The sequence below is a fragment of the Etheostoma cragini genome, chromosome 5, assembly GCF_013103735.1.
Source record: "Etheostoma cragini isolate CJK2018 chromosome 5, CSU_Ecrag_1.0, whole genome shotgun sequence".
Lineage (NCBI taxonomy): Eukaryota > Metazoa > Chordata > Actinopteri > Perciformes > Percidae > Etheostoma > Etheostoma cragini.
The window spans coordinates 20231808-20251934 of NC_048411.1; the positions used below are offsets into that span (position 1 = coordinate 20231808).

A 20127-nucleotide genomic window follows, 5' to 3' on the forward strand; every position below is an offset into this window, starting at 1 on the left:
CATGCGCTGAATTCGAGCCACGGTACACTGTGAAGACAGTAAAGCATGGTGGTGCAGAAATCATGTTATGGGGATTTTTTTCATACTGTGGTGTTGGGCCTATTTATCGCATACCAGGGATCATGGATCAGTTTCAATACATCAAAATACTTGCTGAAGAGGAAATGCCTTTGAAATGGGTCTTTCAACTAGACAATGATCCAAAACACTCCAGTAAGTGAGCAAAGCCTTGGTTTCAGATGAACAAGATTAATGTTATGGAGTGGCCAGCCCAATCCCCGGACCTCAATCCCATAGAACACTTGTGGGGTGACATCAAATATGTGGTTTCTAAGGCAAAACCCAGTAATGCAGAGGATTTGTGGAATGTAGTTCAACCGTCCTGGGCTGGAATACCTGTTCACAGGTGACAGAAGTTGGTCGACTCCATGCAACACAGATGTTAAGCAGTTCTCAAAAATAATGGTAAATAAACAAAATATTAGTGCAGTGATTCATTAAAGCAAACCCTTGCGACAATTATCAGTTTATACAGTAAACGTTTGAGGTTTGTAAAGAAAAAGAAAAATGGAAATTCTGCTATTTTTTTGAACAACCTAATATTAATTTTTCTTCACTTTCTGTAAAGTTGTAACAAACTTGATCAATTTTGGTCATGTTTTGATTTGTTATGAATGCGCAGTGTTCCTATGCCTTGATAATATGGAATTAAAAGCTATTCTAAGGAGTTTGAGCTTTGTTCACCTTTTTAAACACACTGCTATTGTTCTGAACACAACTGTACATGAAACCTATTTAGCTACTAGACATGATTGAAGCTTGTGGTCAGTGATTCCCACTTTTTCCCCACCAACAACTACCCAAAGACTTTGTTTCAAAATAAAATGTACTGAAGTACAGTAACTACCCCACTTTTAAGCCAAGTAAGACTTTTACCAACCGTTTACACATATGCAAATGCCCCCTTCAACAGTCAATAGCGAATTCAGGTTTCATGTACCCTTTACCGAGATGCACCAACCATAAAAACACCCTCTTGGTACAAACCCTTCCAGCCTGACAATTGGACCAGTTCTCATTAGCTGCGAATGTGAACCCAAATACAGTCTGTTTACTAGTAGATGGGAACAAAGCAGTGTGCCATGAATCAGAAAACATGTTGCTAATGCATTTTGCTGAAAAAAACCTTCACAGACAGCAGGTAATTATATAAAATTGCAGGGTAAGCGAAAGATACCTGTCCTTGTAATTTGGCTGTTTAGCGTTTGTATATTCGGTACAATTCATACTCACTCACATACACACTCTTCATTGCACTCCAGCGTGTTATCACAGTCCACTCTTCAATCAGAATCCTACCTGTCTTTCCCCCCCTCTCCCTTGTTCCCTAGCTTCATCCCACTCTCTATTCATTTTCAAAATTACCATGGGGCTTGAGTTTTGCTACAGAGATTGCAGATGTGGAGTTGGATAGAGTGACAAAGCAAAGAGAAGAGGGCGTTGAAAGGAGAAGAATGGTGGTTAGTTTGATTGTGGGTAGCTTGGCAGTTCTTAGCAGAATATTTCTATTTTAATGTGAAGGTAATTTGTTTTTGGCCTTATTTTGGAGATTTATGTGGTCTGCATTAATGGCTCTCTCCTATACTTTCCTATCCCTCCCCTCTTGCTTTTCACAATTTCCTCTATTACCTTCTTTCTACTCTTCCCCTACCGTCGGTACCTATTCATTTGACTTTTGTCAATGATCAACACCTCATCATAAATATCTTCCTGTCTTTGTATCTACCAAGGGAGCTCTTTTGTGCTTTGCATCAGTTTGCCTAAATATGCTTTTCATTTGGAGGAATTACTGGCTTTATTATGATCAATATTGTGCTATACAGCTCATTAAAACGGCTCAGTCTGGCATTAATCTACAAGACTACAGCCAGAGTGGAACATAAACTGGTTGTTTATGGGTAACGCAGCAAGTAGTTTTATTTATTTTTTTGTGTTTATGTGAGTAAGCAGATTGACTGTTTGTGTGAAAGCAGGCTTGTGTATTTGTTGAGGTTCAATGTTAATAGACCTTTATTGTTTATTGAGTGTAGGTCTGCTTAGCTGCTGTTCAATGGTAATTGAATTTTCCTTGTCTGTATGTTAAAAACAGTACTCTGGCCAAGGGAAGTATCTCTTAATGTCATGAAGTGTCCCCCACCGTCCCATTTTATTTCTGCTCTTTATCCTGCCTGCTTCCTGCATTTTGACTTCTCCTTCCTCTACTGCCCTCGACTCTGTTTGTATTCCCTCCAAGCTCTGGTTTGCTTTTTTGCTTATGTTTATTTAAAAAATGCTGTACTGCCAAAAATGTTCAGACCTTTGTCTCTGCCATCTTTCTCTTTCCTCCCTCCTCAGCTGGTACGTGAGCTGCTACATGAGGGTCAGGCGCTAAGTGTTAGTGTGTCAGCGGTGTCTGGCCGAGGTGGCCAGTGGCTGGCTCGCATCAGACAACTCATCAAAGAGGGATCTGTCCGCGATGTCAATCTGGTCCCTGTGGGCATCTCCTATGACTGTGTGCCCAAGATCATCACACAGGTGGATGCATGTAAACACACACCTACAAGGACACACGAACACTGCTTAATAACAGCCTTCTGTAATGTCCTGGGCACGTGAACAGGTTTTGTTTAGAGCAGTGGTTTTCAAACTGTGCTGTGCGCCTCTCCAAGGGGTGGAGGGGGAAAAGGACAGATGCATGCCAGTGTTCTAAAAACAACAGGACGTTAAATTTGGTGTCACTTACACTTCCCGAGGATAGCAAGTATCTCTGATGTACATTTCTAATAAACCTCTACGAATCTACTTAGAAATCACGGGAAAAAATCCAGAAATTACAAGGTTTTTAGGTTTTCTTCAGTATGAATCATATCATGGTGGGGCGTGCAGTTGTCTTAATTTTTCTGAGGGCGGGGCCCACAGTGTCATACTACTGGTTCAGAGTGAAAATAAAAATGTCAGTGATGATTCACAGTACAGCTCTGAAAGTCTTGTTTCACAACTTTGCTCTCTAATTTCTCATTAGCCAACGCTGGTTGATTTGTTTAAGTTTGCATTTCATTTTTTTCCAACGCCACTGTGATTATTAGTCTTCATTAGTTTTGCCCTCTATTATGTGCACTTTAAAACGATACTGAGAGTGGGTGTTACTTTTGGTTAATTGCCATAATAAGGTCCTCGTCTCATCATTTTCGTCAGTCACACACAGTACACATGCTGTACTGAAAACACAGTTCTCAGACTGGCTATTTACCTTAGTGCTCATCATAGATCCTGCTCATTAGTGGTATTGCTGCTGTAATGTCCCTCTTAAAGGCAAGGCCAAAGTATGATATAGCTGCCAACTCTCAGTACCATATGTATCAATCTTGTGTGTACGTGTACGTGTACGTGTACGTGTGCGTGTGTGTGTGTGTGTGTGTGTGTGTGTGTGTGTGTGTGTGTGTGTGTGTGTGTGTGTGTGTTTACAGGTTGGCATAAGCTCTGTGCTGCAGTGGTTTTGGTCTCTTCTCTGGAGGAGAACAAGAGGAAGTGTGAGGATCCACTTTGCTCAGCCCTTTTCTCTCAAGGTGCACTGCAGAAAGAGCATATCATCAAAGACCTGCTTATTGTTTAAAGTGGTTTAAAATGAAGCAATGTCTACATTTGACACATCACTGGTAATAGCCTTAAAGTGAGCTTGAGTTGTGAGCAGTTCAACCAGAAAATGGTTTTTCCTTCCATGATTAAATACTGGTTGGGAGCAACTGATGGTACAGGGTTTGTCATTTGCTTAACAGCAGCTCAGTTTTAGCCCAACTTCCCAAAGAAACAGTGTTATATTTACTGCCAATTTTCATCTGGGTTCTGGTCTTTCAACATACACTGAATATCACAGCCTTCATGAAGGTAGAGCTTATTGAGTGTAGCTGAAGGTTATCACATGATACTAATAACAAAGGAATGGGCTGCAGAAAAAATGGTTAGAATTAAATGTTTTAATGTAAACTTGGGCTAATTTTCCTTACTTGTTTTACCAGAGAACCAATATTGAATGATTTAGAGATTCTACTTTGTAGCTATTTGAAAGTGCATGTGTGCATCCATATTTTTGTGTTTGTATGTGCAGGAGATGTGTGAGTCAAGGAGGTGCAGAGTAGATGAATGGCTCCCTCTACAGGACCTGTTGCTGCCTGTTATCCTCAACAACAGGTAATCAGACCACCTGTGTACATACCTATAAGCTTAAGTGAGAGTTATGCTATTTGTGAACAAACCACAATGGAATACACATTTGCATTGTGTTTTAGCTAACATCTGTGAAATTGAAAAGTTACTTTCTCTTAAACTTTGAAGATAAACTTTCCTCTAAACCTTGAATCTGGCACAGACAAGATGCAAAAGCCCTGATGAGAGTTTTCATCCTCTTAGACTCGGTCCAATTACCATCAACATTACACTGTCTGCCAGTGAAAAAGATAACAGAAAGAAAATAACATCCTCGCTCAATCTGTACTTGGCTGCTGACGAGCAAAGTGGCTTTCCCGTTCATGTGGTTAATTCTTCTGAGGAAGTGTGATCCAGAAAAAATAAACTCCACGAGTGAAATAGATGGCAAACGATAGATAAGAAGAGGTAGAGAGTGATAGTTAGAAAGGATTGTCAGCGTGTGAGCAGTTTGGTTCTTTGTGCAGGTCTACATTATTAACATTCTCCTGTACGTAACTCTGTGTCCCTGCCATGCTTAGCCATTCTGTTTGGCTGCTGAAGTCTTTTTTTTGTTCTTGTGTATAAAAAATGCAGTGAATGTGAGCGATGCCGTAATGAGAATTAAAATCAGTATCAGCTTTAATGGCCAAGTAAGTGTGAACACATACAAGGAATTTTTATCTGGCTTATTGTTGCTTTTTACGTACATACACATAAATAGACAACTTTGTTCACCGCACCATGCTTTACTGTCAACAAAATAAACAAAGCCGAACAAGTTAAACTTCAACATTTGATTAATATGTACAGATATAAGGATGTTACATAAATATGCTTTCACATGTAGACTAAAAGATCTATGAGAATTGTAACCTATACTACAATAGTGCAATACAAAAGTGCAAATGGTGCTGGAATAAAAAATTATTAGAGAATTGTTAAATGTAACAGGTTGCATATATCTGAGGTAGGTGGCTATGACAGTATATACAGTGTATATTTGATGGATGAAAATTCCTTAAATACATACATTTACAAAGGAGCACACACTCGGTTTATTCTTTGTTTGAGATGAACAATGTGACAGATGTGACACGCTCTCTCTGATACACTGCTCTATATCTTGCTAACACATACACAACTAAGACGCACGCATAAATAACACGCTCATATCACTCCTGTGAAGCCTCAGATAAGCAGCTCATGAAATGTAATGCACACGCCTCCCTTTTTGAGTGATGTAGCTGCTGTTTTACACGCTTGTATGCACCTAAAGTGCCTGAGTCTACTGTGCTATTTTACCCAAATGCATGTGTTCCTTTTGTCTCTCTGAAAAATGGTGTTAAGGGATCCACTAAACTCTCATAATGGCAATTAAGAGTTTACTGGAAAAAAGCTAATTTCCATTCTCCTTAGCCACAAATGAGGGTGAGTTGAAAATTGATGAAAACTTTATAGAACTTTATCAATTTTTTTAGCTGCCGCCAATAGTATATAATTGATTACTACTTGATTTGTTACCTCTATAGATCAACATTGACTACGTATTTTATAAAGAAGCTTATGAATAGCATTTAATTTCAATTCAAAACTGATTTCTTTTAGGTTTAGAGGGTATCCTTTAAATTCTGTTTCATATTTATTCTCATTATCTACCCACGATCTTCTTCGTTGTGTTTTGGTTAAACAGTGTTTTGGCTAATTTTGTAAAAAGAAAAACATTTGTTTAGGTAAAGAGGTAAAAATGAAAAAAGTATGGTTTACATTTCGTACTACGTTGTCATTTACAAGTGCCTTCATCATTTCAGGTATTTTGTAAAAATACATTTCATTTCAGTAATACTTCCTATTACGTTTATGTCTGTGATATATTATAAACATCCTTATAATTTTTTTATTCTGCTTATAGCACTGTGTAAATATAGTTATGTTTTACAATAATTATAATACATTATAGAGCATTTTATCAGGTCATCATCAATCAATACTTTATAATTGCTAGTCACTTTTGAAGCATCATAGTGTATTATAATTCTCATAGCAGTAATACATTATAAGCGTTTTATAATGTAATATAATGTGATTATAAGGTAAGTGTAGTGTAATATTTCCCCCCAAAAAAGCTCACTCTAAAGACTCAATTTAGTTAAATTATAGTTATAATACTTGAAACAATTTCAATTTTACCTATAGCTGTATATTTAATTTTTATGTAAACAAAATTGACTCAAAAAAATAATTGATTAAAAAAAAAAACTTGCACTGGTGGAAACACTTGGTTTCTTATCCTCTTTTTGCAACTCCCTTGACAATGGATCTAATTTGACGCAACCCAATCTGATGGCGAGCTCCAACAGTGGAACTTAAATAAGTTAACAAACTCTGTTACCCTTATTTACAGTTGTAATAGTGTAGTCCTGGTTGATTTTGCGACAGTTGTGATTACTGTGGTATCAGCAAGTGTGGTTTAATTTAGCAAACACTCCATGTGCATCTACTTTGTCAGAAAGCAGAAAAGCAACTTCCAAACAAACATTTGTTTAGTTAAAAGGTGGTTACCGTACTGAGGGGTTGGAGGTGTCCAGCGTGTCACCTGCAACTCTTCATCCTCCATCTCACTGTGGCTCCTTCTCTCTTGTTCTTATACTCCCAGAAATATTTAAAACTGATACGTTGTCAAAAAATAATGAAAGAAGACGCGGTTAGCGCTAACCACAGTGGCAAATACTTTGTTTCCTGTGTCTTCTTCACAAAAAAAGCCCATGTTTTGCGAGTGTAACATGTTTAATGTGAAGCAGGATGTTATATAACTGTCTAATTGTCAATATTTTTACACAATCGTGGCATCTCTGTTTAACAACAATTAATTGCTAACATTAGCAAAGGTCTAATGAAGGTAGTAAAGTTGTAAAGGTGAAGGTATGACTGTTGATGATAATTGTTGATTTTGTTTGGATATGGCAAATTCTAAGTATATAAATGATTACTGGTTGGACTGTTGAGCTAAAGCTATGCTAGTTGTTGGCTCTTGACCCTATACATGTTTTATTACAAACTTATCCTAACAAAAATGACAATGCGGGATACAGTTAGATTTTTTTTAATGATAATAAAGAGGCATTTACTTAATAGGTATTACTAAAAGTAATTATACTTGTGTTAGCACCTTATCTTGGTCACATAAGAGTGATATAATAATAGAAGGGATTATAACTACAGACAGAGACAATTAATATTTAGCTGTACCCGATTATTATTGAGGGTCTTGAGGGTGACTCAAGCCAATAGAGAGCTAATCCTTTAATGTAAATACATTAAATGGGTGTTGTAGAAAAGAGCATACCTTTGAGTATGAATCAGTTTAGACGACCTAAAGTAACATTTCTGTAAAAAAAATTCTGACACCCTTCTTTTCTCACTTTTAATCACTCGAGAACTGACAGTGTGTTTGGGGGGAGGAAGATGTCGTGGCTTCTACCTTCTTCTCATTATGCAGCTGAACTAGAAGACCCAACTTATCCTGAGAGGGACCTCAGCATCGCCATCATCCTCCACCTCATCTTCTGTAGGTCCAGGATTATTTTCCCCTGCTGAATCTTATACAAAATTTTGTAAGCTTTTTCAGTGATATGTAAATTCCTCCACATTGTGTATGTTTGTGTGTGTGTGTGTGTTTGTGTTCTCTCTTTCTAGCTGCAGCCTCCTGCACGGCTGTGATGTCCACCAGTCTGGTTTCCAGTCTTTTGCTCTACAGACACCGCAAGGTAGATGCATCATCTCTGTGTTGCTGTGTTTGCTGAGCAATATACCTCTTGGTGCTGTCAGAATTCCAGTCCCTGCCCCTCTAAGGATCCATCAATACTCTAAGTGGCTCATAAACAGAAATGTTTTTTGTGCAAGTTTATTCGAGTGTGACCCCCAAATTCCACAGGATGTGGAATGGCTGCAGATCTGCTCCGGAATGGCGTTGGAGTAATTTGGTTTCCAATAAAGTCAATGTGTGTACTTCCACAGACTGCGGAACGAGTACGTCCCAGCTGCGTGCCAGCTCTGGTTGTCCATAGCCCTCTACAACAGATACGTAGAGCTTCTATGTTTGCCAGAGAGCTCAGCAGCAATTCAGCACACTGCAGATAGTGCGGGATAGGAAGTCAAGCACAAAAACCCATAAAACATCCGGTTAATTTTCAAAATAAAGTAGAAAGTGCTCACGGCGGATCATATTTCCCTGCACTACACCTTGAAAACACAGCACAGAGTTGTTTCCTCTCTATTCCTCTGGCTGAAAACAAACTGTTGTTGTTTATTTGGTTCTATTCTACGTGAATTTGCGAGATCTTGTGCGTCCTCGTGACTTCAGCTGTCAGTCATGGCCGCAGCCGTTCTGCAACAGGTTCGGACCTGGTGGGTGTTGACGGACGGCGGAGCACGGAGCAGACACGCGGCGGAGCCGATCCTGCAGCCGTTTCACATCCGGTGGAATCCCTGGGTGACAGTGATTGTCTGAGTCATACCCACCAGTTGCTAACTAACACCACCAGATGGTTAATGCTCACGTCACATTTTGGAACAAAACTCCGTCCTTCACCTCCACAGGGAGTGAGTGCTTCTGTCCTGTGTCGTGATGTGGTCTGGCTCACGGAGGAACTGTTGTTTAGGAACAAAGACGTCGGTTTCGGGGGAAGTTTGGAGGAGGTTGTCGAATATTCCCTCTCCCTGCTAGCCCCTCACCTCATCATAGCTGCAGTGCCGTCTAGGTTGGTTTTCCATCTGTCAAAAAGAAATACAAAGAAGAACATTGATAAGCGCTGAACAGCAAACTTGTGTTGCTTATCAAAAATCCAATTTCCCTTTCAGTGAAGCCTATGTCTCCATTACTGTCCATGCCTCCCTCCTTCTAGGAAAGACCCTTTTATTGTGCCCCGTCGTTCTCTTGCTGCCACTCTTCACCTCACCCTCCAGGCCCAGATTGTCACACACACCTTTATTTCAGAAGCTGTTGGTGGTGAGTGATTTTGCATGCAAGTATTTGTGTAGCTGACAACACTTTTCCTAGAACACTTCAACTTAAACATCTTGAGACCCTATGTTCTACAGACACCTCATTTTTTTGTGGGAGGCCTTGGCACTGACTGTTGGAAAATCAGTTTGAAACATGACATTTTTAAAGTACTTAGTATTCTGACTGTTTAAGGCATGCTCAGCTTTGAGCAGTGTCAGGGCACTTTACATGCAGCAGATAATTTTGTATCCCTAAAGATAAACAGAAGGCTATGCTCTTCAGCTGGTTTCAACTGTTTCTTCTTTCAGTTATTATATGATATTGTCCCCTGATTTCCAGTTGTCATATGTGTGTGTAAGTAGAGATGATAAATGAAAGGCTGTCTCTGTAATAAGTGAGTTAAGCAGGAAATTAGACAGCAGAATGATTTGAAACCATATTTCAATTGAAAGACTAAGATTTATACCAAACCGGGCCTCCTTTAGGTTAGTGTACTTCTAAATTCCAAAAAAGACAGAAGGAATGTGGAATTAGACTGCATTGTTTGCTAGCTATGTGTACCTTAACTAAACCGGACACTGAGTGTAATTTGTCCTAAGGTCTAATTTGTAAAAGAAATCTAGATCTCAATTAGACATCCCTGTAAAAATAAAAAGCTTAACTAACTAAAATCAAGTCTCCTACTGGACAGTTAGCTGCCCGGCTTAAGTGTCACTAGAGGAAGACAAGACTTTATTAACCCTAACCTCAATCAAGGGTTTTTGTAGCTTAAACTTAATTATACCCTAACAAAGGTTTATTTACCATAACCAAAATCTTTCACTAACCTTAATCACACTATAGCTGCCAAGCGCAGATATTGCAGATTTAGAGAATTTTAAACAACATTGGCATTAAAACTTAATGCAGTTTTTTTGCAGAATCTCCCAATTTTGGCTTTTTTGTCTGGCAGTAGGGATGTTTAAACCGCATAGTCTGCATCAATGGAAGTACATTTCCAGGATAAAGCCTGACATCCGGCGCATGTCTCACATACCGGATGTCAGGCTTTTCTCTCACCTTCTGCTATTTTTGTGTTGCCATTCTCAAAATCCCTTTCAATAAGGATAAAACAACAAAATTTGAGCTAGCAAGCTACAGCCTGAAAATTTGGATTATGCCACAAGGCAGGCCTACTTGGTTGTTTTAGGGAATGATTGTGAAGATTTAAAAAAAATATGTTTACAGTATTTACTATCTAACTGGGACGTTTCGGGGTCGATGCAGTAGGTTTGGCAATGTGAGACTATAAACAGCATGATGTTTAAAAGTAATGTACGACAATCATTTAATGGCAGAAATTTTACAAATGTGGTGTTTTGAATTACAGGAAGCTACTTTGCTTGCATGAGTCATTATTACTTTATGACTTGGTTTTGTTGTATTGGAAGTAGAGCTGGTGGTTAGGGTGCTTTGAACTGTTGAAATCCTGTGTTTTGTAGATTAAAACATGGATGCTAACCTTAAGCGGTAAAAATGGGTTAAATCTGCTATTTGAGGTAATTTTATTTTGTTGTGTAATGTCCTGTAGTGGATAAGGTACTCAGATCTTTGAGGTAGAAGTTGTAATTTTGTTTTTGTTTTATGTTGGTTAGTATACTATCACAGGGGAAAAGTAAGTATATATATATACATACAAACTGAATATTTTTTTTTAATTGAGAATTGTTTTCGAATTGAAAATTGATGTTGAATCAAATCTTGAGCCTAAAAATTTAAATTGAATTGTGACATATTCTGAATAATGCCCCCAGTATTCAGCTACTTTCCCCCACTGGTAATATTATAGCAAATCTATGGACCAACCTAAGGACACGTAAACTCAAGTCTCCTAAAGCATCCATAATGGTTTGTATTCAGTGTTTGTCTTTCAGGTTTGATTTTGTAACAAAATCTGTGATTAAAAATCACAAAATCTGTTTAGGAGCACGAACAATCTTCAGTCAAGACTTTCTCACCATCACATGAAAGCAGGATAATAGTGATAAAACATATAAATAAAGAGATAACACTTGTGAAAAATCTCGCCCCTGCCTATCAGCAAAATCTCATCAACTGATCCATTAGCTAAAGACTTTTTCTGGTGTCCAACATATTTCAGTAACATATTCAACAGTAACATTTTTCTTTTTTCCCTCCAAGATTCATTTTTTGGCATTGAAAGTCTTTATTTTATAAGACAGCTGAATACATGAAAGGGGAGAGAGAGGGGGAATGACTTGCAGCAAACGGCCGCAGGTGGGAGTTGAACCCGCGACTTCCGCAAAGAGTGAACTTTATATGGGCGCGCTCTCTACCACATGAGCTACCCGGGTGCCCCAAACAGTATTCTAAGATATTTTGCTAAGATACAGAACAAAACCTTCTTATTGTTGATAATATCAAACACTGCATTTGTTCTTAGCTTGTGCAGTGTCTGCTATGCTGTGTGAGTTGGTCAGCAGTGGTGTCAGCAGCAGGGTGAGGAGTGACGGTGTGGATGGAGAGCAGGTCAACAGTGACATGGAGTTTGATGTGGTGCTCTGCCAGTCCGAGCTGACGGAGAGAGCCCTGCAGCTCTGCCATCTCCTGCCTCCGGGCTTCATGCCAGTGAGTATGAATTGATATTGCGCACACACACACACAAACGCACCTAGTGTGTCTCATTCAATGGAAGTTTAATGGACCTGAACAGCCATTCATCCTGATCTGCTGCCTCTATCTAAGGCAGAGGTGCGTGCGTGCGTGCGTGCGTGCGTGTGTGTGTCAGTCAAGGGCTCAGAATCTGAGCCAGAGATACTATTCCTTTCTCTGTTTACTCAGCATTCATTTTGGCAGCTGCTCTCTCTTGTCTCTTCTGCTTGCAGCTCTGTTTCTCATCCCATTTCTCTCCAAAAGATATCGCTCCTGGTCTTATCTTCCTGCCGGCCATCTTTCATTCTCCTCCTCTGATCTCTGCTGCATCTCTACTACACATCTCATGCTCTCTGTCAGCTGTCTCCCCCTCTAACCTTTCTTCACATTTGAGCTTACCCATTATCTCTCTCTCTCTGGCTCTCTTTCATGTTCTCTCTCTCTCTCTCTCTCTCTCTCTCTCTCTCTCTCTCTCTCTCTCTCTCTCTCTCTCTCTCTCTCTCTCTCTCCAGCCCTGTCAGTCGTCCCAGAGTTTCGCTCTGGATGCAGTTGACAGTCTGGTACGCTGTGGCATCCTGATCATGGAAGAAGTAAGATAAATTTACACCTTTCTAAAAGTGTTTTATCTAAAATGTACATAATATAATGCCTTACTGTTTTGTAAAACACATTGCCTCCAGTTAATTTCTTTGTTAAAAAAAACAACCTAAAAGGATCTGGTCACCATTTTTTGCAAATCCCTTTTTTTCAAGTTGGGTGAATAATGGAAACAAAATAAAAACAGGATTAATAAAACAGAAACTCACCATTGACTGACAATAATACAAGCTTAGTGAAATCAATCACAAGCAGGCAGAACAGTTTATTGAGTAATGTCAAGTGTCAACTTCATATTTTATTTTGTAACAAAACTTGTTACATTAAACACAAAATCTACATATATGATTCAAACACTCTCTCAAAGACAGAAAAAGTTAAAATCATAAATGCTGCTGTGTGTTTTACCCTCCATCCTTTGTAGATTCCCAGAGACGTCCCTATCTGTGATTTCTGGAAAAAGGAGGGCGCTCTGTCCTGGACCACTACCGATGACCCTTATCACAGCGACTCTGACTGTGACATGGAGGAGCAGGACCTGCGTTCCTACAAGGTACAGAATGGAACTGCTGGGCCCTTTTGTGTGGGATATGAAGGGAAAAATGTTCCATGATGCCTGACGAAAGTACCTCAAATACCACATGAAAGAGAACTTTGAATAAATCTCCATTACAAAAGCACCTACACAGTTGAGTCACATAACTTGAATGCAAATTAACAGTATGTGTCATCTTTAAAAGAAACGTGACTATCGTGACTGTTCATATATGATTTTTCAAAGCAACACAAGGAAGGTTATCAACTTCCAAAGGGACCAGACAGCAAAAGTTCAAAGTGCAAGTGCGTCGGTTGTAGACACTGCAAAATTACTTTGAAGAGCCTCGAGAGTCGGTACATGTGAAACTGAAACTGCATAAAGGTAGAGAAACAATCAAAGCACAATGACATGGGAAGACATACAGTTGTGTTCAAAATAATAGCAGTCCAACATCATTAACCTTATAAATCATATTTTTGGTTGAAGTGATATTTATACATGGCAAATAATTTACTAGTAAGTGTTGTAGAGTCCCAACACACCCAACAGTTATGACATGCATGCTGCTCATTCTGTGTAAATGAATGGGGCATGTTCAAAATAATAGCAGTGTTGTGTTCAGTTAGTGAGGTGATTGATTCTGTAAAGAAACGTGTGTCAATTATGGCCCATATTTAAGAAAAGAAGGAAGAAAATGTTGTGCATGCTGGTTAAAGTGCATTTCACACTATAATACTCAGCAAAATGGGTCGTTCCAGACATTGCTCTGAGGAACAGCGGATAAATTATAGGTTGCTCAGCCAAAATGATTTCAAATGCCTTGAAATGGCATCCAAATATTCTGTGGAGTGATGAGAGCAAAATTGTTCTTTTTGGGTCTAGGGGCCGCAGACAGTTTGTCCGACAAACCCCATGCACTGAATTCAAGCCACTGCACACTGTGAAGACAGTAAAGCATGGTGGTGCAACAATCATGTTATGGGGATGGGGGATGGGGTTATGGAGAATCATGTTATGGGGATGTTTTTCATACTGTGGTGTTGGGCCTATTTATTTCATACCAGGGATCATGGATCAGTTTCAATACATCAAAATACTTGAAGCGGTCAGGTTGCCTTATGCTGAAGAGGAATGCCTTTGAAATGGGTCTTTCAACAAGATAATGACCTAAAACACACCAATAAGTAAGCAAAGCCTTGGTTCCAGATAAACAAGACTAATGTTATAGAGAGGCCAGCCCAATCCCCGGACCTCAATCCCATAGAACACTTGTGGAACTGCATTACTGGGCAAAACCCAGTAATGCAGAGGATTTGTGGAATGTAGTTCAACCGTCCTGGGCTGGAAAACCTGTTCACAGGTGACAAGTTGGTCGACTCATGCAACACAGATGTGCAGCAGTTCTCAGAAATAATGGTTATGCAACTAAATATTAGTAACTAATATTAGCAAACCCTCAGTTTATACAGTTAACGTTTGAGTTTCTAAAGAAAAATGCAAATACTATTTTCTTTGTTTTGTTTTTTAACAGCATGATATTCCTTTTTCTTCACTTGGTCACGTTTTAATATGGAATTGAATGTGCAGTGTTCCCAATGCATTGATATTATGGACTCACAAGCTATTCTAAGGATTTTGAGCATTATTCACTTTTTAAACACACAGCTATTTTTCTGAACACAATTGTACATACACAGCTTATGTAGAAATAGAGATGGGAATCTCTGGGCACCTCATGATTAAATTTTGATTCAGAGGCCAAGAATTCGATTCTTAACAGATTCATCAATGCAACAATCTTTTTTTTTTGTACATTTCCATCTGTGATTTAAAACAAAAATCTGAGTTTGTTAGATTTTGACATACAGTATTCGTCACACGCACGTTTTAATAAAATGATTTGTCTACTGAGGTTTTTATTTTGTAGTCATTCCATGCTTAAGCCTTAAACATGCTTGTGAAAGTCACCTTCTCTCACAGTATTCTTCCATGTCAGAGGCTCAGTCATGTTTAAAGGTGGTGAATGTCAGATGTTGACTTACCAGCCCAGTAAAACCACTACCACCTCCACAGTGGTATAAAATCCTCTCTCTGATTACAGCTTTGTTCACTGAGGAAGAGCCTCATCAATGTGTATACAGCTTTGCTCTTGTACTCTATGATCATTTTACTTTCTCCATCACATGGTGCCTCTGCTCCGCAGTTCTCAGCTCAGGTGCTAAACGAAGACAGAAATCCCCCCCCCCAAAAAAAAAGATATATTTTGTTTGTCTGAGGAGCAACATATTCCTTCAGGTGGCAATTTATGACCGGCAGTTTAAAAATAAACTTAAATGTTTCTTAACCATAAATATTTCAACCACTTATTTGTATTTACTTATGGGTCAACATGTACACTGATACAAATCTATCTGATGAGCTAATATTAACCTATATATGTATATTAGTGTTTCTATCTTTACTTGCTACCATATTCTTCTCGGGCTACACATAAATATTATGCTGCATGTGTGTTGAGTATTTTTTTACCCAGCAGCCTCTCTGGCCTCGTGTGTTTTTACTCCTCAGCAATAACAGCAGTCATTACTGTAGTTAAGTATTGTATGAATGCTCTCTTTTCTCACCGCCATGCTAATTTAAAGTTACACTGTGTATTGAAGCTTTTAAGTGCTGCACATTAACATAATGATTGTTTAAACACTGAGTGAATTAGCCCAATTAACTAAATGGCAACTGCTTGTTGAAAAATTTGATGAGCTTCATTCAAAATGTTCCACTGAATGAAATATTTCACTTTGGTATCATATCTAAATTCATTATGTGTTTAAGGACAAAACGAGAAACAAATACAAAACAGTCTGATAAGTTAAGAACCCAACATTCTGTAGCTGTGGCCGCCTGACCAGTATGCTGTCAGAGCATCAATCGTTTAAGAGACTTAACATATCATCATTGTTTTGTATGGCTCTGTAATAACCAAGGAATACCAGGACATTTTACAGAACCAGCTACACACTACAATATAAACTCCACCCCCATACATTTCCATATTACATGATTATAATGGCCCTATACACTATTTTAAAGGGAAATAATGAACCCCCAATTTCTTGGCCTCCCTAATTACCAGATGAAGAACAGGGCTGGCCTGCACAGAGCCCCGATCTTAACCCCATCTAACACCTTTGGAAAGACTTCAAACCTGAAATCTGAGCAGGTCTTACTACCCACCATCATTGCCTGATCTCACTAAGGCTCTTGTGGGCTAAATGGGAGCAAATTCCTGCAACCAGGTTGCAAAATATTGAGGAAAGCCACCCTAGAAGAGTGAAGGCTGTTATAGCAGAATATTAAAGTCCATGGTTTAGAATGACATGTTCAACAATCACATATGGCCATATTGTTGAAGTGTCCACATACGTTTGGCCATGTATTGTACATAGATTTGACTTCTCGTACTTGACAGCTTTCTGATGATGACAGGTGCTAAATTAATTTATTCATCCATAAAATCCTGGATATTACAGTTCTCCCAGCCTAATAAACTAGCACAGATTGAAGGACATTGAAAATTAATACCCATGGAGTAACAATAAAAACTGTGGAGGTGGGGGCTGTTAAAGGACCATTCTAAACAACAGCATAAATGCATAGTTATGTCCTTACACATTTCTAGTTGTACTGTTGTATCCCTGTGGTATAAAAAAGAGAAGTTCTGGAAATAAAACCGGAAAAATTCTCTGAAGGTCTTCTGAAGACATGAGGTGAGTATTTTGGGACTTTACTTCTACTAATAAAAACTTGAATGTTTTGCTGCATGAAACCAAACACTAAAACTAACTTTACAGCACCAAAATTTGAACCAAGGACACCCACAGGCAACAGACCAAACACGGTGACTTCTCACTATATGCTCATTGTAGCGGAAAATGCTCTTTCATTCCTGCTCTCCCCCTCCATCCTCATTTTGACATTTCTCGCCACTCCTGCTTCCGTCTCTGTCTATTTTTCTAGATAAGCCAGCCAAGACAGTGTCCAGAGATGCTCTTCTTCCTCTGCAGTATGCTAGCTGGTCATCTGAGGTCACTGTGCTGGACAACCACCGGACTGGACCTTTTACACACACCTCTGCCAGGTACGTCAATTGTATGTTTAAAACACAGTGTTCATCTCTGAATGGTGTCAGGGGGAGTAACAGGAGTGAAACTTTTACATTGTCCCTTCAAAATTATTTCACCACATTTTTTTTTAAAGCAAATGAACAAATTACCTCATACGTTAATTCCAGATTAAGTAAGAATGATTGCTGATGGTGTTCTTCATGGCTCTGATATAAGACGTTTCACTTTAAGCCATTTGCACTTACCCACCAGTCATAAATATACATCATGATAGGTTGCTTACAATGTTTATTTCATACGTCATTGTATATTTAAACACAATTTCATGAGGTACAATGATCATATACAGGCCGCATGAAATGGGGAACCCCAAATAAGCTACTAAAAGCTTTTTGGAGGGGGCCCGAGAACAATAAACATACAGCAAGTTACATACCAACCAAAAACTCACTTTACCATAGACAAAAGAAAGACATTTACAAAAACAACAAAACAACAGATAAACGATCCCAGCACAACTTGTAGCACTTATAGAATAATCATAAGTGTACAGGGGACGACTGATTGGAACAAGCTCACACAACCGGTATTTTATCCTGTGAACAACCTGGAACATCTTGCAGGCATTGTGATAGACATTGTGTTCATCAAGCCTCAATAAACCAAAGCAACGAAATAGAGGACGAGTGGGGGTATTTAGCTCAGCCCACCTTAATGCCCGTATGACTTTTCTCTGTAAAATCTGTATTTTTTCCAAGTGGCTAGGAAAAGTGTTACACCATATAATATTACAATAGTTTAAATGGGGTTCAAACAAAGTTTTATTAAAGGTGAGCAGTGCAGAGTGTGGAAGTAAATGTCTTACTTTAAAAAATAGCCCAACAAATTTAGATGGTTAGGTGATCAATATGGAATTTGAAATTTAAACATTCATCAATTTAGACTCCAAGGAATTTCACCACAGTCACCTTTATCAAAGTACATGTGGTACTTCTTTTCCTAAGCCACATTGGAAAGAAACAATAATATTTATCTTATCAAGGTAGCCATTTAACCTCTTGTACACTACTCTCTCTAAGACCTTAGAGACGAGAGATTGTAGGAAAAATAGATATGGGATGATAATTGCTAATCTCATTTTTAGCCCCAGATTTAAAAACTGGTATAATTTTAGAAATGTTTGCCCTTATTGGCACAATTCCAGAGAGCAACGAAAGGTTTATACGATAAGTAAGTGGTTCCATGATATCAATTGCAATGGCTTTCAGAATTATGCAACAGATTTCATCCTCACCAGCAGTGTACAAACTTTGTAAGTTTGTGATGATTTTATAGAATTTGTTGCAGTCATGTGGTTTCATAAAGAAAGAGTTGACAAAGTTGCCCGGCAAATAATGATTAGGAGAGATACCCTGAGGTTGTTTTGGGTTGTTAGAGAGTTTTTCCCCAAGGGAGACAAAGTAATTGTTAAAGTTATTTGCTAGATCAATGTCATTAGTAGAAATATTAACAGTATGTGGGAGCACAGTGCTGTTTTGGCTCTTGTTAAGTACTTGATTTAGCACTTTCCAAGACTTCTTGGAGTCACCCTTTGATGCGTGGATGAGGTATGCATAATGGTTGCTTTTACTTTTCCTTATTATATGTGATTTTATTTCTATAATTACTGTTTATTTCCTTATTTCTGGCACTTGGTTTTTTAAAGAAATATTTGTCAAGTTTGTTTCTATGTTTGATAGATTTTAAAATACCCTTTGTAAGCCAGGGGATGTGACAAATTGCACCATAATTTACAGTATTCTCAAGGGTGCTACAATAAATAGTTTGTGATTTCATTTAATAGGTAGTCATATGCAGTGTCAGGATCATTGCAGTCATAAATTGCTTCCCAGGTTTGGGCCTGTATCTACCCCTTAGTTGTTTGAGGGTTCTTTTGTTTAGGACTTTAGTTTTAATTTTTTGCCTCTGTAATTGAATCTTACTAGCAAGTTCTAGGAAAATGATCAGTAATATCAGATAACACAACTCCAGATTCTAACCTAGCTTTTCGAATGTTTGTAATGATATTGTCAATAGCTGTATCAGTGGTGTGAGTAACTCTGGTAAAATGATTTATGGTACCAAAAAAAAGAAGAATGTAGAGTATTAATGAAGTCATTTTTGATAGCATCATCTCTAAAGACATCAACAATAAAGTCCCCTAGCAGGACACAGTCTTTGTTTTTTGCCTGTTTATGGAGAATAAAATGTATTCCAGTTTGACTTCCGAGTCGGGGGGGGGGGGCGATAAATCACTCCCACTATAATTTAAGCGTTTGTGAGGTTTATCTCAATAAAAAGTGAATCACACTGATTATCATCTAAGACTATATCATCACAAACACTCATATGATGTCTGGAGTGCACATATAAACAGACACCACCAGTGCTGCTAAGCCTGTTTTCGGTAACTAGCTTGTAGTCATTAAGGTTAAGAATATCAGTGAAGGTCCTATCAATAATCCAGGTTTCACTGCAACCAGTGACATCAAAGCTAATGTCAGAGTAAGATTAAGGCAGCTAATTCTTCATGATGTTTTCACAAGCTTCTAATGTTAAGGTGCATAAATTAGTAGTTATATGCATTATTTAAGCTTTTTAATTGTTCAGGAATGTAGTATTTACAATTTAAATTCTTATATATGTCTGTACAGATATTTAAATCCTGCTTCATAATTTAAATCATCAAAAGCCATTTGAGATAATAGTATGATATTTAAGTTGATTGACCAAAGAGTTTGCTAGGATCATATAAAAATAACATATGCACATAGAAACGTCCACGAATGCTTACACGGATAACGTTAATCCACGTCTAGTTTCAACAGAAAGTAAAATTAGCTCCCTAATGCATTTTTAGCTCTCTATCCAAAGCATTATGTTGAGAGCTTGTCACTAAACCATGAAAAGTGTGTGTGTGTGTGTGTGTGTGTGTGTGTGTGTGTATGTGTATA

At 38.4% G+C, this 20127-nt stretch overlaps 1 protein-coding gene across 1 annotated transcript in view; it reads left to right on the forward strand.

Moving 5' to 3' along the window:
* The window catches only part of gpat2 (glycerol-3-phosphate acyltransferase 2, mitochondrial), a 98777-nt gene extending 80982 nt beyond the window's left edge, over nucleotides 1–17795 (forward strand). Inside the window, exons 11-22 of the mRNA XM_034872271.1 lie at nucleotides 2395–2574; nucleotides 3507–3605; nucleotides 4145–4227; nucleotides 7659–7789; nucleotides 7918–7988; nucleotides 8821–8981; nucleotides 9126–9229; nucleotides 11670–11854; nucleotides 12391–12468; nucleotides 12900–13028; nucleotides 17028–17148; nucleotides 17758–17795. Of these exons, the coding sequence (XP_034728162.1) occupies nucleotides 2395–2574; nucleotides 3507–3605; nucleotides 4145–4227; nucleotides 7659–7789; nucleotides 7918–7988; nucleotides 8821–8981; nucleotides 9126–9229; nucleotides 11670–11854; nucleotides 12391–12468; nucleotides 12900–13028; nucleotides 17028–17148; nucleotides 17758–17795 (1380 nt within the window). The remainder of the gene's footprint in view (nucleotides 1–2394; nucleotides 2575–3506; nucleotides 3606–4144; nucleotides 4228–7658; nucleotides 7790–7917; nucleotides 7989–8820; nucleotides 8982–9125; nucleotides 9230–11669; nucleotides 11855–12390; nucleotides 12469–12899; nucleotides 13029–17027; nucleotides 17149–17757) is intronic.
* The last annotated feature ends 2332 nt before the right edge of the window (nucleotides 17796–20127 follow it).